The sequence below is a fragment of the Neopsephotus bourkii genome, unplaced genomic scaffold, assembly GCF_033783945.1.
Source record: "Neopsephotus bourkii isolate Nb327-2 ecotype Australia unplaced genomic scaffold, CSIRO-AGI_Nbou_v1 NB_31, whole genome shotgun sequence".
NCBI lineage: Eukaryota > Metazoa > Chordata > Aves > Psittaciformes > Psittacidae > Neopsephotus > Neopsephotus bourkii.
The window spans coordinates 1,223,881-1,240,349 of record NW_026900548.1 but is presented as its reverse complement, the minus strand read 5'-3'; the positions used below and the strand labels follow the sequence as shown (position 1 = coordinate 1,240,349).

Here is a 16,469-nt window from a genome sequence, read left to right as displayed (position 1 = left end):
ATTTGCAACATCTGAATGGTGCAAAGAATTTGTTTATAATGGTTTTTGTTTGCCTTCTCCCCTTCCATTGAAGAAAAAAGTGGGGAGGGAGCAGTGTTTGCTACTGACAAGATGACCTGTGAGCCAAGCCTAAATGGTTCTTGTAATTGTCAAGGCAGCATGATACAAGGACTGGGGAGGGGTGTCCAAATGCAGTCTCTCCAGTGTGGCATATTCTGTGTACTCTGGTGTATTCCCACAAGGCTGGCCTGGCTTACAAGTGCTGTCCCTAGTCTTAAAGCACACAGGGAGTAATAAAAACAACCACCTTTTGGGTATTTTTCTTTTGAAGAAGGGAGCCCTTGGAGTGCGAGCGAACCTAGCATTGAGCCTGAGGTGCTGAGCAACACAGGCGCGGAGGAGAACTATCATCGGAACATGTCGTGGCTGCATGTGAGTATAAGTCACCTCCGGTGCTCTCAAGGATGGCATTTTCAGTAGGAAAACCTTCATGCTGGCAATGACCAGATCACAATCTGTGCTTTCTCCACATAGCACCAAGGATCTCAAGTGTAAGTAAGCTGCGAACTTTGGAAATGTCTCTTTGTCATTTCTAACATGGACTAAAACCAGAAAGCTTGTGTCTTGCTCCCTCATTTTGTGTATTTAATTTGTATGGCAGAAGGGGACTATTTCTCTCTAGTGTGCCAGGACAGCCGTGCTACCTCAGCTGAGAAATCCATTAGCTCAGTGTTCTATCTTCAGCATGGCTAGTAGGGGTAGTTCAGGAAGGGTAACAATGGGCTGCAGTGTGAACTGGGCTCCCAGCTTCTGGGAAATGGCATTTTAGAAACTGCTTCAGCTGGAGGTTCTGTCATGACCATTACGTTTCTTAACTACCAGAAAATTTTCCCTAGGGAGTTTTTCTAACCCCTTTTTGAGCCAATTTATGTATTTTTGTCTCCAGTAACTCTGTGACAATGAGCTTAATTATGCACTTTGTGGGGGGGAAAAATACCTACTTTTGGAACATTTTCTTTGGTTCCATTAGATATATTTTATCATGATGTCTAACCCAACAGGGCCTTGTGTAGTTTCTACTGTATCCAATAGGTGAGGAGTACAGTGGTGCAGATGCAGGGCCTAAAACATCCATTTTGGTGATCTCTGTACCTGTGATTTAGACATGCCAAAAGCCAGTTGGGCAAGTCCACACAGTTCAGTCCACTGGTATCCACCTTGACCTCTGTTCTCTCATGACACACTGTGATGGTGCAGTATGGACAGTGTCTTTTGGAGAAGAGTTGGGTTAACTCCCTGTATACAGACTGATTGTATCCTGCACAGGTGTATGAGGACAGATGCTTTTTTAACTTCTTAGTTGCCTTTGAGAAAGATAGCTGCCAATGATGAGTTGATGCCCCACACTCTCCCCCAGGCACTTCACACAGTCTGCTCTCAGCTGGTGGGCAAGAACAGGCTTAAACCAATACCGTGGTGTAAGAAGAAGTTCTTGATAGTTGTTGTCTCTTTTGCAAGAGGATGGCAGAGGAGGAAACTCAAATGTCATGTCTTACAAGCTAGTACTTCAGTCCCTGGACTTACCCTGCTTCTCTGTCAGTATTCTAATGCTATTGGTAATGATGACATTTCCTTTGGAAATTCCAGTGTACTAAATTGAGTATGTTAGTCATGAGAGTGTGTACGAGGCAATGAATTGCTAAAGGATAAAGGAGTATCCCTAGCCAGCATTTTAGGATAACTCATGGTGCCTTTGCTCAGTGTGGGAGGATACATGGACTCATAAACATGAAGCATAAACTGAAGGGAACTCGAGATGTTTGCTTCACTTTGCATGTGATTAGCATGCATAGGAGAAAGGAAGGTTTGAAAAATCACCTGTTCCAGTTAATGCCACCCACACAAGTACTGATATCATATGAGAACTTTCTGGTTTTGTTTGCTGGAAGGAAGGCATGGGTGAGTGGGCACTAACACTACAGGCAAAAAAAACCTGCCTTACTTCATATTCACAAGCAAACCACTCAGAAAGGTCACTGGTTCCAGTTGCTTCTAGGGGGGCACCAGCATTTCCTTTACTGTCCTTTATGGCAATCCAGTGTGTGATGTTCTTACTCTGTGTTCAAGTACTGAACTACAAGTTGTAACAGTGGAGCAGAGGAGGGGTAGAGGCTATATAATGCTGATCAGATTTATACCATTTGCGTATTGACACAACACCAGCAACTTGAGTTATTCCTGGTTGCCTGTTCTGGCCTCATGTTATTTTGAGGTCAGACAGAGACAAGAATCCCACATACACAGCACAGATTTGTTTTAAATTAAGCTCCTGGCTTTTTAGAAGCCTAAATATTTGAGGATTGAGAGTGATGTGGCTTCCTTGCCTTAAAAGAGCCAGCACAGACTGTAAGTGTTTGGAAAAGGTGGGATAGCTTCTTTCTGGTACTTCTGGGTATTTCTACACTAGGTCAGGGATGAAGAGGATTCATAAAGGCCAGTTATGACCTACAGTGTGAATGCTTGTGTATTTTCATCACAGTGCTAGAAGTGGCTGGGTTTGTGTACTAATACGAAGAACAATGTCCAAAGAGCTACTGGACTGACCTTTGCTCCTCTGGGAAGAAACCCTCTGAGTTACAGCAGAGAGCAGTCACTGTGGTGTAGACTTTCCCAAGGCTGTCTTTAAGTAGTTTAGGGACTAATAGCAGTGTTGCTGCAGCAGAGCTCAGTATAGCTAGATGCCCAGATATTTACTGTTCCTTAGACAGGTTTTAGAACTCCCTACTGTCATATGGCAGCACCACCAGAAACAGAATGTAAAGCTAGGCTGGATGAGCCTACCCAAGCACAGGGAAGGAAGCATATGTAGAACAACTGACACAGCTTATTCCTACTTGAGAGCTTACTGAGACATTTCCTTTCATGTTCCTTGAAGGAAACTAACCCCTGAACCTGGTGGGTTTGCAGCTTTAGTGATGATTGAGTAGTTGACAATTTCCAGTGTAAGCCATCAGTTCAGAGTGGTAATACAAGAGCTTTCCTGCAGACTGGTTTCCTCAGCCTTAATCTTGCCACCAACTGGACATACACATATAACAGCAACTCTGTCTCTTTGCTTTGTTAATACTAATGTTTCTTTAGCCATGCCTAGCTAGTTAGCTTGAGTGTTTCCATCACTGGCTGCCCTGTGTATTCTCTGTGTATTGCTCTTTTGTGTAGGTAACTATTCTCTTTTTATTCTTTTCAAGGTTATGATCCTATTATGCAACCAACAAAGTTTCATATGCACCCACATTGACTACTGTCACCCACACTGCTACCTCCATCACAGCCGGTCCTGTGCTCGCCTTGTCCGGGCCATCAAACTCCTGTATGGAGACACAGTGGACTCTCTGCGAGAAAACAGCACATTGAACACTGTGGCAAGAGGCAAAAAGCAAAAGGAAGTGAGTAGATGGAAAAAGCAGAATGTTTGGGGTTTGTCTGTGCAGATTGTTACTACCTTCAAGAACTGCGTAATGTGCTCAAACTGTTCTTTCATAACAAAACTAATACAGCCTTTCTTAAACACAGCTTTGCATTTAGCGTTATGGAAGGAATGTAATATGTATTGATTGGAAAGAATCTTAGTTGCTGATAATGTCATTTAAAAGCTTATAACCTGTTCTTTTATAGCCTCTATCAGCCATTGTGGATTTCAGCTCACTGTTTCTTCTCATCTGTTAATAACTCTTGAAGTTCTTGTAAAATCTTGCCTAATTTCTTTATTTTCAGTTTGAACTCTCGGAGCTGTTCCAAGGATTGTGTACATTAGTCTTTGATGTTGCGGTCTCTTCAGCGGCACACTTTTAATACCAGTTCGGGAGGATAATCATACAAGATTGTGCCTTTTTAGCCACTTTAGTGGGGCTTTTAACTTCAGTGGAAATAAATCTCTGCTTTCAGTGAAGTGCCCACCCAGGTACCAGCTGAATCATGTCAATAGGTGGTTAATACTTTCATATACCTGATCACAGCAGACAGACTACAGTTACTCTGAATACTTTTAATGGTGGAGTCATTCGACTACTTTGCTGTAACATTGAAAACAAAAGTGTTCGTAAAAGTTTTGTGAAGATTTTAGTTGGGTGAAGAGGTTATCATCCCTGTAAGAGGAAAATGAAAAAGCAGGAAACAAGTTCATAATGTTTCTTCATCAACTAGTAGATTGTTTCCTGTCATATTAGAAAATCAAAGGGTATTTGTATGGAACAACGCACAGAGCAGATGAAACAACAGCTAATGATTCTGCTTTCCTGGAAACTGTAGCAGTCCTCTAGCACATAAAGGTAGTGTATCAGTTATTTAGAAAGAGAGGCACTCATTTCCTCCACAGAAGGTGGGCTTGAAATGAGCAGCTGGCAGTGTTCATGAAAGGCAGCAGAACAATACCATGCATTACTGCACGTTGTTTCATCTCCAACTTTAAATTGCAAGGCAAAGTGATACACATTTCATCATTCATCAAACCATCAAAGCCTTAGGGAACAGCTAGGAAGAAAGAGGGAAACTATAGATCTCTTACCTCTAACCTTCTTAAAGCACTGTTCTCCTGAAATACATGGGTATAACCACCCGGGAAGATTGCACATAGCACATTCACATTCCTTATTTGGTTTACTGGCTTCTGCTTTAATCTTTTATTGGGAAAAACTGTTAGAAGAAAATCAGATGAGACATTTTCTCACTGATACCAGGCCTTTTGCCAGCACAGGAGAAGGCTCTGAGCTACAGCTCTGCTACTGTATGACTTGTAGTTTATGGAAATCCCTGTTGCCCATGATGTTCCTCTCCACATTCTGGGAAATCTAAATGTGAACTCCACTTCTTTCTTTCTTCTTTTTTCCTTTTAGTGCTCAGACAAGTCATGCTTGAGAACTCCTTCTCTAAAGAAGAGAGTGATTGATATCAACTTGGAAGGGAAGAAAGACTCGGGGATGCTAAAATACATCAGGCACCAGGTAATTACTAGGCCATATGCTAGTTAGGGAGGCTGATACTTAGACGTCAGGTTAGGCTGCAACAAGGAGGGAAATATATAAGGATCTCCAAACCCATATGAAGAACTGCTCCTGAATATCAATCAGTTCAGCCCTGCATGTTTTCCTCAGACAAGTCATGCTAATTTAAGCTTCTTAAGGTATCCTCATCAAAGAATCCTTTAATCATGTAGCTCTATTAAATTGCATTCTGCATCTCTGGCTTCCCACAGCAACTCATACATCAGAACTGGGGATACAAAAATAAGCAAAATATTTCAAAATTCCACAAATGTTTTTAAATACAACCTGTTAGTTTACAGCAGCGGTTTTCTTTGTTGTTCCTTGTTCAGTGCTGAAGAAGCAACCAGGCTCTTCAGAGCCTGTTCTCTGTGAGATTTTCATGGATCTGCATCACTGTCACCTTGGGAAAGTTTGGCTTTCCTTTTGTCCTCTTGATCAGTGTTCTGGTGACATGAGTAACTAGCAAAAGACTCAATGAACCAGTCTGCAAACACTGCTTTTTCACTGTAGTCTGGAAGAAACTATATTCTATGGAGCATTGTCTGAAATGACTGAAATTAGAAGTTATCAGTGTATAATCTGCAGACCAAAACCAGTGTAACATTACTGAGTGTTGTTCACTGTGGAGAGTTTGCACAACTCAGCTGTAAGGCATGGCTTGGTTTTTTGCAGGTAATGAGCCTCTCTCCTGCACCTTTGTCACTGCTAATCAAAGCAGCTCCTATTCTCACAGAAGAGATGTATGGGGACATCCAGCCAGCAGCATGGGAGCTTCTGCTTAGTGTGGATGAGCACATGGCTGGAGCAGCAGGTAAGAGACAAAACCACTTAGTATGGCTGCCCTGGCTGCACAACTCACAGTAGATCACAAGACTTTGCAAGACAGCTTTGTAGTGGAGGAGTCTGAGTGCCACCAAAGGTTTCTTTGGTGCTGTTTGGAGTACTAGCTGGCTGCTCCTCCAAAGCAGCCTCTGACACACATCTTCCTCCTTCTCCCCTCCCTGAAGGGAGAATTAAAATCCATTTGAGGGTCTGAACTCTGAACTAGCTTTTTAATTAGGAGTTATTTCAGCCCAAGAACAAATTACACTAATCAAGGTCAAAACTTGAAAACTCATGGTGTTGCTATTCACGAGCCAGATTAAAAAGCATCCCTATGTTAGTGTACAACAGCACCATCTACTGACCATCTTCCGAGCCAGTATTTCTTTTGAGCCCACACTTTTAAATCAGTTGTACTAAGACTTGACATTGAAAAGACCAAATAGTAGAAAGTTCCATAGGCTGGTGAAACAGGAAGGTTCCTGCAGGTCTGGAGCAGGACTTCGGAGCAGGAACAGAGCCTGTGCAGTGCAAGGTAGGACTTAGGCAGTCAAGGAGCAGCCTTGGTTTTATATGGTGGGGGCTGCCTTCCACAGCTCTCCTGCCTAGCATCTTCTGAATAAATGTTGAGGCAAACAGGATGGCAGATGTCCTTTTTCTTCTGTGGAGGAACAGCCACCGAACGTAGACAAATAGTCTCCAGTGCTCTGTGGTGAGTTACACAGCCACAGACCCTCACACCCACTGAGCTCCCACAACACCACCTTTCCCTCTGCTTTTGTTTCCTGCTCCATGCCCCTCAGACACCCATTTAGATTAATTGGCCTCCATCATCTGGAGTTTGACTATGCCTGTTTATATTCACAATGCTCAATTGAAACAACTGTGGGTCAGCTCAGCTTCTGTTGTGCTGTTTCCCATTGTGATCTGGTCCTTCCATTTCTAATTGGAGGCAGATTGCAGTCATTGCACGGTGACCATTTAACTAAGAACCTTTCTTTTTGGTTTTATCCATGAAAACAGACATGTGAGACCTCTGCTGGGGCACTGTCTTCTGCTCTGAGGGGAAGGCAGAGCTTAAAACCAGCCTTTATTCATCATCACATTAATCACTCAGAAGGGGCATCTTTCAAAGCCAAACTCAAGTAGTCCTGGTACTTCAAGAGCTGCTTTTTCTTTCAAACCAGTCATGACTGAGATTTTTAGTGGGAAGAGCAAAGCTGTATTTTAATTTAAAAGCAGGTTTTTCAGAAGCTTTTACAAGCCTCACATGTAGCGCTGTGTGGCTTCAGAAGGTGGAATCCCATGTGTTTGGTTTCATGAAGCAGTACAGTTTTCTTTAGGCCTGGTAGACTGGTGATCTCATTTCTGGAGTCAAGATTAGGTTTCTTTTGGTGGGGGTTTGTACAGCTGCAGTTTTTCTCTGCCAAATAAACACATTATTAAGGAAAACAGATGATGAGATGTTCTGTCCCTGCAGCTGCCATGTTCCTGCTGTGTGCTGTGAAAGTGCCAGAGGCGGTTTCTGACATGCTGATGTCCGAATTTCATCACCCAGAGACAGTGCAAAGGCTGAATGCCATCCTCAAATTTCACACTCTCTGGAGGTTTAGGTATCAAGTCTGGCCAAGGATGGAAGAGGGGGCACAGCAGATCTTCAAGGTACATAGAAAACATGAAGCACAATGTTGCCATATACAACTTGCCTGGTGGGCTGGATGTGTAATAACAAGTCCCATGAAATCGCCTGAAAATCTGTTTAGAGAAAAAAAGTGCTTGTGTAAATCACACTAGTGGGGGAGGTGATGTGTAGCACTCCTATATAAAATGGGGAGAGAATAGTGGGGGCGGACAGGTCAGGAAAAACATCAGAGAGTGAAAGAAAGAAATGTGTGTCATGGTGTTACAGTGCAGTGAGATACAGAGTTGGGGAAAGTTTGCAGACGTAATCTTGGGTAATCTGGGTACTTGTGATTAGCAGTACTGACATTACTAATAGTCTGCTGTATTAAAATGTCTTTCATGTTTTTGTTTAGATTCCTCCTCCAAGTATAAACTTCACTCTGCCTTCTCCTGTCCTGGGGATGCCATCTGTGCCAATGTTTGACCCACCCTGGGTTCCTCAGTGCAGTGGGAGTGTGCAGGATCCTATAAATGAAGATCAGTCGGTAAGCAGACATCACAAGAGTAAGCAGTGTTTTTTCTCTGTAGCAGCATGGGGAAAGTTAAGCCAAAATATGTGGACTAAATTCTTGAGTTTTCTTGTCTTCCTCAGCTGGGAGAAATCCAGTACACGGTTTGTGTAGGGCACACAGAATTTTCTACATGAGCATAAGCCTTTTTGTGCTCACTGAGGTACTGTACTCCATGTCATATCCCTGGGAGAGATGGTAACTCACATCTTAGGAGCACACAGCTGTTCTCTCTCCAAGAGAAGATCAGTTCACTCTAACTGCCTGACAGACTGTTCAGTGCATTTTCTGTGCCACTGGTTCATGTGGTGTCTCTTGGGAGAAGTCTGCAGCTAGGTTTATTGTAGACATAGCTCTAAGAGGAGTCTCCTGGTGAATCTCTGGTCAGCTAGCAATAGTCTGATTTGCATTTAGAAACCAAATTGCTGAATGTCACTGAGGTCTCTGGCAGAAAATGTCAGATGTGTGCATCTCAACTAACACCTTCAGGCTGTACTCCTTCTCTTTTCTTCCTGACAGAAGTCATTTTCAGCCAGAGCTGTGTCACGTTCCCATCAGCGAGCAGAGCACATCCTGAAGAACCTGCAGCAGGAGGAAGAGAAGAAACGCCTGGGCCGGGAAGCCAGTCTCATCACTGCCATCCCCATCACTCAGGAGGCCTGCTATGAGCCAACCTGCACTCCAAGCTCAGAGCAGGAAGAAGAAGGTGTGCTCCAGGGCCAGAAACTGCATTCCAGGAACCTGAGAGCACCTACCACCAACACAGCACTGCTTAGGGGTGTGATGTCCAGGAACATAGATTGTTAGTGTTAAGGATGTCACAGCCACATCCACTTGTTGGAAATTCCAAGTCATTGAGAAAAAATGTCATTAAAAATTAGCACAAGGAAAACATAAAACCTTGGACATTCTGAGTACCCCCTGCGTGACCTGAAGTCCCTTACCCCTTATCCCCTCAGCTTCAATGAAACTTGCCAGCATTTAACATCTCAAAGCTCCCATTATCCTGCAGGATTTAACACAATGAGAAAAGGCAACACTAGGAATGAAATTTGTCTTTCCTAACTTTAACCTTTTAATATTTACAGGGCAGGAGGAATCTCCCTTTGCCAGTATCTGTCTTAAGACGCAGCTTAGGATAGGCTGAATAGCCCCTGCAATTTTCTACCTTTATGTTGACTAGTGAGGAAGCCTAGCTGACCAGCTCAACCTCAGTACCAATCTTTCAGACAGCCTAAGTTACATGACATGTCATGAAAGGCTTAGTCTTTGGGTGAAGATCTTCATTGGTCTAGGCTAATAGATCACAAAGATGTCATTAAAAGCATTCCAGTGTGTGCAATTAGGTGAGTACAGTGATGTTCAGGTCTCAGCATAGGTTGGGTAATCTGTTAGCAGAAATCCTAATTCTTAGGAAATACTAACCACCAGCAACCATGGTGGTTAACAGGATGTAAATAATAGAGCTGAATTCATTACAGTGTGACGCACCAAAGCACTGAACACTCTTAATGGAACAATGCTCTACTAGTTCCCAAAGCACGTGCAACTTGCATGTCTGACTGCTCCTCATAGATGGTAAATTGTGCCTTTTAAATGTTACCTCACTTGAAGCTTCAGTGTTCTAGTTTGGTTGTAAGTGTTGTCCTTCAGAAAGTTCCCTAAAATCTGTCAGTTGGATCTGGATTGACATTTCCCATTCTGTTTGTCAGTAGAAGAAGTTGCCAACTTGGCCTCCCGACGTCTCTCTGTGAGTCCCTCCTGCACCTCCAGTACATCTCATAGGAACTATTCTTTCCGGCGTGGCTCTGTCTGGTCGGTGCGGTCAGCAGTCAGTGCCGAAGGTGGGTTGCCTTTACTTTGAAGTGTCCTTTCACTGGAAGCCTTTCCTGTTGACCCAGAAAGCTGGTGGCATTTCCTATTGCTGAATGTATTCTCAAGCTTGAGCCACTTTCTAATAAATTATTGCCCTGCTTTATTTTATTCACCCCTGCTATCATGATGTCTTTTCCTGCTGCTCATATTTCAGTTAGAGAGTAGTGCCACAGGGAGCACTCTAGGTGAAAAATGGTAATGAGATGTGATTTCGTCAAATCCTACAAAAAACAAAATGTAAATTGCAAAAATGTGTATTTACAATGAAAATTCTTGATCAAGAAGTTGGCTTGAGGCTCAGTTTCTTCTTAGAGATAGCAGTAAACCCACTGTGCTTACTCAGTGGTCAGACAGCATATCATTTTGTTCTGTTTGTATAGCACCTAACGTAAATGTTTATCTAACCTATCTGGATAATACCACAGCTTATTCAGTAACACTCACCTTCTACTGTTCTTCCTGCTCCAGATGAAGAACACACTACAGAACATACTCCAAACCATCATGTGCCACAGCCACCTCAAGCTGTGTTTCCAGCCTGCATCTGTGCCGCAGTGCTCCCCATTGTCCATTTGATGGAAGATGGAGAAGTCCGGGAGGATGGAGTAGCTGGTACTCACCTAGATTAAACTTCACGAGATTCTTGCTTAAGGGTGGCAAAACCTGGCAGCACTTTGAACACTTACTTTTGCTAGAAGCGATAACTGAAGTGGAAAAGAAGTGTAACACAACCTTGTATTTGCTCACAGTTCGTGTTTCATAGAAATATTATGTGCTATACATTGTTATAAGTATATGTTTGTTAAAAACTTAATGAATAAGCTATTAAATCCTCACAAGCTATTTGAAAGTAGATTCATGACAGAAATGTGACTCTGGGGTTTTCCCTTCTTTTCTTTGTAATTTGTGGTTTGGTTTTGAGGGTTTTTTTTAATCTTTTGGGGCCCTAAAAAAAACTCAGTTCAAGAAAGATATTGCAAAGTTGAAAAGGGCCTGGCGGAGGATGCTAGGATGGTAAGAGGCCTGAACAGGTGTTCTGTGAGGAGTGATTGCAGGATCTGGCCTTGTTTGTGTTGTGAAAAAGGAAACAAAGAGTTAGAGGAACTCTGACTTACAGGTTACAACTTGGGAAGTGTTCAGGTTAGAAATTTGGAAGGAACTTCATAACTAGGAGCATACCACAGTTTCAGTTGATTCTCCAGATTTGGCTAGTCAAAGGCATGGTTGACGTAATCTGGTGTAGAGGACAGTCCTGCCCTGTCTGGACTTGGACTAGCGAGGCTTAGACTAAAGACCTCTGGAGGTCTATTCCCACCAACATTTCTTGGATTCCATGCCAAACAGAAATCCACCTATACACAGCTTGAGCATTCTGGTTATGGTTTGTGATGTATTTGTAAAGTAATAATGCAATTTTTCTGTGTTTGTTTCTCTAAAATGTTTGTAGATGGTATACTGTTGCCCTTCCTTCCTTTCTCATCACTCAGCATGTCAGCTGATTGCACATTTAACTTTCTGTTACATTTTTTGTTCAGTTTTGGGTGGATGTAGTCAGCCACCTAAATAATGTACATGTCATTTTGTGATCAGGAGCTGAGTGCTGAAGACAAAATATTGAATAATTCTCTATTGTTTTTAGTCTTCACAGGATTCCAATTAATTACACTTTGGGGCATTGTTTATCAACACAATTCCCTGATGACTGTCTAATACTGTTCACCAATACCAGACAGAATCTCCCAATGCACCACCGTGAAATTGAACTTAGATGCATGACAAAAAAGTACATGAATTCATGTTTTTTAATAGCCAGTTTTGTTCATCTGGAGTTGTGAATCCAAATAGTTATTTCTTTATAATTCCTCTGACTTTGGTGGTGAAGTGTTTCCTGTCAGAGCACCAGTAGTTAGGGAAGGTTCAAATATCAGTCCCATCATTATTGCTTGAGATGACTACACTGGTGACCAGGAATCTTAGTGCATCAAAGAGGCTCCTGTGTGTTTCAGTCCAAAACATGACAACTGTGGTAGGAAACTTAGGAATGTTTGTGTCTAAGTGTACCAGTTCAAGGCTTTTCCAAGGGAGACAGTGCTCACCTGGTTTTCTTTCTCTTCTGCAGTAAGTGCTGTTGCTCAGCAGGTTCTGTGGAACTGCTTAATCGAAGACCCCTCTACAGTTCTGCGCCATTTCCTTGAGAAGCTCACAATCAGCAACCGACAGGTAAACTCCTCCTCTCCCCAGTGGGTGTATTGCTTAGAGCAGTGCACTGCTGTAAGCAGAGTCACTTTGTGGGCATCACTAGAGAGGAACATTTGCTATCATAATGTAGATGGAAGTCTTTTAGGCTGTATCAGCAGTTGGCTTCAATCTTTGTCCACTAATGTAAATGGGACATGGCTGATCTACCACTACTATGGATCTGACTTGCTCTAAGCCAAGTTTTGAATAGCTGCTTAATAAGGCACAACCCTATCTAACATAGACAATATTGCCTCCACCTGTGCCACTGTGTTGAGCTTTCTCTGAAAGATGGGAGATGGCCTTTTCTCTCCCCGGACTATTAGACTGCTTTTTAGGGCCATGGCTGATCTTGAAGGAAGAAAGGCACACCAGTCCTGGCTGGATGAAAGGTATTGAGTAACACTATCTCAAGTGTACACTTGGTGTAAGATATAAATAATATCACTGTCCTCATCTTCCAAGCCACCACCTAAGAAGTGACTACAAAGTGAATATTAAACCTTGAGAAAGGCCAGGAAAGGCTGCTTTTCAGTTCCTTGAGTAATCATGTCTCAGTGGCCTCACTATTTCTGAGACTTCTCAGCCATCTCCCTAAAGCTTCTATTTAAGTTCAGTTAGGTTTGTTCAGTATCTTTGAGAAGGAAACTATACACTGTCCAGCCTCTAAGCTATCATAGTCTGCTGTTTTACCACCTCTTCAAGGGCCTACTACAACCATGAGTACAGAATACAGAGAACAGGTGCATTTCCTAGGAAGTTTTAGCAGCTGTATCATTGGCATGAGTAGCCTTATACATATTCATGCCCATAACACTAGCTCAAATTTGTTGTGGGTAAGAGGATGACTATATAAGAAATCTGTATTACAGTCTGCCTGTCCTTAGCTGAACGTGACATTCCTTGCCCTCTACAGCCCCTTCCCACCATAAGAAATTAATCAGTCTACATTTAAAGCAGAGTTCATATTCTGCCCATACCTCCTACCCAGCAGCCCCAGCTATTCAGTTGACCTGAACTCAACAGATTTCACACATCATTGAGATAGTCAGTTGTGATAAGCAACACAGGGATTACCACAGAGAGAAGAGTGCAGAATCAGGATGCTGCAGTCAGTACAATTTGCAATAGGAGGCATTGCTCTCTCTGAGATAGAAGACATTGACCTGGGTGCTGAGCCCTGGGCCTTATTTTGGGAAATACGGGAGCAGACACAAGCATATAGTTCTGCTTCATGCACTGAGAGACACAGCTGAACAAGGGAGCGTGGAAAAACGGGAAGGAACAAAGCCAGAGAGGACAAGAGTGTGAATCCATTCTCTGTTTTGTGATGGAAAGAAAAAACATTTGTCTTCTTCCAGGATGAGTTGATGTATATGTTAAGGAAGCTTTTGTTGAACATCGGAGACTTTCCTGCCCAGACATCTCATATCCTCTTTAACTACTTGGTGAGTAGCTTCTTGGTCCAAGTGCAACCCAGAATCTCACCTCTGCCTGCATGTGTCATAAAAAGTTAATCTTAGATTAACTTTTGATCTGCAAGGAGATAAACACTCTTAACTTTTCCCATATAGGTCATATCTATTATATTATATCCATAGCTCAGTCTTTCTAGGGAGAGGAAAAGGAACCTCTTTTTTTTTGTATTAAACCCTTAAGCATGGATTTCTAAATTGAACTATAGAAAATGAGTTGTAGACCGACAGAAGGATCCCAGTGCCAGAAACCTTTAATTATTTTACTTTATTTTGATTCAGAAAGTGCTTTGCTGATGAACAGTTCTATTGGCGCAAATATAGCAGCTTATTTCAAGATTGTGAAAACTAGTGAAACAGACAAGATGTAGGCTAGGCTCTAGGAAGCTATAGATGGCTCTAGGAGCTTTCTGTGTTTGGAGGTGTCTGTGTGGCAGCACTCCAGAGCAGAAGGCAAAGGGAGTCTCTTACAGCAAAGATTATCCCTTTACCTCATCTACAATGGTTTTTAAAGCTGGGCTGGGCTACAGGAGTACTTTTTGCCCACAACCTTTATCCTCTCTAGAAAAAGGCAGAGCAGTACAGGCAGATAGTTCTGTAGTACATAGAAACTTTCAGGATGTAAGGTTAATGAGTTTATCCCTCTGAGTGAAGAAAGGTAGAACAATGTTCTTGTTCTGTGTTTAGACAATGCTCTGCCCAGTTAAAACACTGGTACAAGCTGATATTCCTCTTACTACCTGCAGGTAGGACTGATCATGTATTTTGTACGCACTCCATGTGAGTGGGGCATGGATGCCATTTCTGCCACACTTACCTTCCTTTGGGAAGTGGTGGGTTATGTAGAAGGACTCTTCTTCAAGGATCTCAAACAAACAATGAAGAAGGAACAATGCGAAGTGAAGCTGCTGGTGACTGCCTCAATGCCAGGTATAAGAAATGAGCCTTTAAATCTCACTCACTCACTTCCAAGTTCATGACACACTACCAAAAAGAAGATCCATAAGAGCTGGATCAAAGACCTGTTACAAGTGGCTACATATTCAAAGTCAGTTTTTCTTAAGCTGAGAACTCAGTCAGTGAATTCCACCTGTAATTCACTGAGATTCAGGAAGCCACTCTAAGAGCTCTAAAAGAAGCAAACAGAAAGTGAGTTAGAACAGTCTTTTCAATCCAGAGCTTTGTGACAGTTGAACTGTGAAAGGCTGCCAAGATGATCATTGGAAGACTGTACCATTCAGACTCAGCTTGATTTGATGCAACCACAGAATGGTTTGGGTTGGAAGGGACCTTAAAGCTCATCCAGTTCCAACCCCCTACTATGGGCAGGAACACTTTCCACTAGGACCTAGTTGCTTCAAGCCCTGTCCAACCTGGCCTTGAACACTGGCAGGGATGGGGCAGCCACAGCTGCTCTGGGCACCCTGTGCCAGTGCCTCACCACCCTCACAGTGAAGAATTTCTTCCTAATATCTAATCTAAATCTATCCTCTTTCAGTTTAAAGCCATCCCCCTTTGTCCTATCACTACATGTTCTTGTAAAAAGTCCCTCTTCAGCTTTCCTGTAGGCCCCCTTTAGGTACTGGAAGGCTCCAAACGGTCTCCCCAGAGCCTTCTCTCATTTAAGTCTTGTGAGAGCCCAAGAAGAGCATGCTGTGAGCTTAGACTGTCACAAGTCAGGCAAGAGATATCTTGCTGAAAAACAGATCTGACCTTTAAGTTTTGTTCCTTACTCAGAGTGACAGTTGCTCCTAAAGTCACCTCATTTTGTAGGAAGAGATCAATTTCTCATTAACTGTGAAGTGTGAGACTATGTGAGACAGGACTGGCATTGTTTGTCTGCCCAGGAATGAGTTTAAACTATCACTTTTCCTCCATTGGCAGTCTTTTCAAATTGTGGCCAGAGAGAATATAACTGTTTTTCTTCCCTTAGGCACAAAAACCCTTGTTGTGCATGGGCAGAATGAGTGCGACATCCCAACTCAGTTACCAGTCCATGAGGACACACAGTTTGAGGCTCTTCTGAAGGTAGGAGTGGGTTTTTGAACCTGACAAACTTCTTAATAGTACATTTACCTGTCATACCTGTATACCAGCAATACATTCTGTCTGATCATTCTGTTTCAAAGTTGGGGAGGGAAGTTTTGTTCACAGGCATTTCTGTCTCCCTGTAAGGACAGGTTGGCTGGCAACAAACAGGATCCCATATTAAAGGACAGTAGAAATGCCCTGACCTCACAGACAGCCAAAACCCCACAAACTCAACTACATTTGAAGACAATGCAGCCTGTTGGGTATTTCCTGTATATCATCCTTTGGATAAATACATACATCATTTAAATGCTTGGTTTTATCAACACTAAAGACAACAGAATGATCAAGATCAGAGTGAAAGTGGTGGTTGAGTAGCCGTGATGATCTAGGAGATGTGACATCAGTTCCCCCTTCTGCCAAAGATGGCCTTAACTGAGCCACATAGGGAGCAGATTTGTAAATGCCTTTAGTTCATGCAACTATGGTAAATTTGAATGGGAATCATGTCTCAGTGCTTTGAAGGACAGGAACTTAAGTGTTTCTGTATATCACCTGTTACTAAAACTTAATAAATACATAGTATGGAAATGAAAGCTGCAATACTCATGTGGCTTATGTAGCCAGACAAATATGTGCGATGTGAAAACATGAAAATAAGTTAGATCAGTCTTCAAGAGTGTGATATCAGCATGCCTTGATTATCAAAAAACATACTCATGTACTTTACGATTACACAAAGATACTAAGAATTAATGCCAGAAGAGTGTACTAGCCTGAGGTGTGCCGGTTTG

The 16,469-nt window shown here is 42.6% G+C and overlaps 1 protein-coding gene across 15 annotated transcripts in view; it reads left to right on the top strand.

Annotated features, from left to right (window-relative positions):
* UNC80 (unc-80 homolog, NALCN channel complex subunit) overlaps positions 1 to 16,469 on the top strand; it is a 120,673-nt gene that overhangs the window by 62,811 nt on the left and 41,393 nt on the right. For 13 of the 15 annotated variants that reach the window (XM_061344161.1, XM_061344086.1, XM_061343678.1 and 10 more), the window contains 13 exons: positions 332 to 432; positions 3,249 to 3,446; positions 4,893 to 5,000; positions 5,715 to 5,853; positions 7,345 to 7,526; positions 7,901 to 8,032; positions 8,576 to 8,762; positions 9,769 to 9,900; positions 10,400 to 10,543; positions 12,051 to 12,151; positions 13,531 to 13,617; positions 14,391 to 14,574; positions 15,578 to 15,672. In XM_061344161.1, coding sequence (XP_061200145.1) covers positions 332 to 432; positions 3,249 to 3,446; positions 4,893 to 5,000; positions 5,715 to 5,853; positions 7,345 to 7,526; positions 7,901 to 8,032; positions 8,576 to 8,762; positions 9,769 to 9,900; positions 10,400 to 10,543; positions 12,051 to 12,151; positions 13,531 to 13,617; positions 14,391 to 14,574; positions 15,578 to 15,672 — 1,790 coding nt within the window. The remainder of the gene's footprint in view (positions 1 to 331; positions 433 to 3,248; positions 3,447 to 4,892; positions 5,001 to 5,714; positions 5,854 to 7,344; positions 7,527 to 7,900; positions 8,033 to 8,575; positions 8,763 to 9,768; positions 9,901 to 10,399; positions 10,544 to 12,050; positions 12,152 to 13,530; positions 13,618 to 14,390; positions 14,575 to 15,577; positions 15,673 to 16,469) is intronic. The other 2 variants (XM_061343761.1, XM_061344180.1) reach the window with 1 other exon arrangement.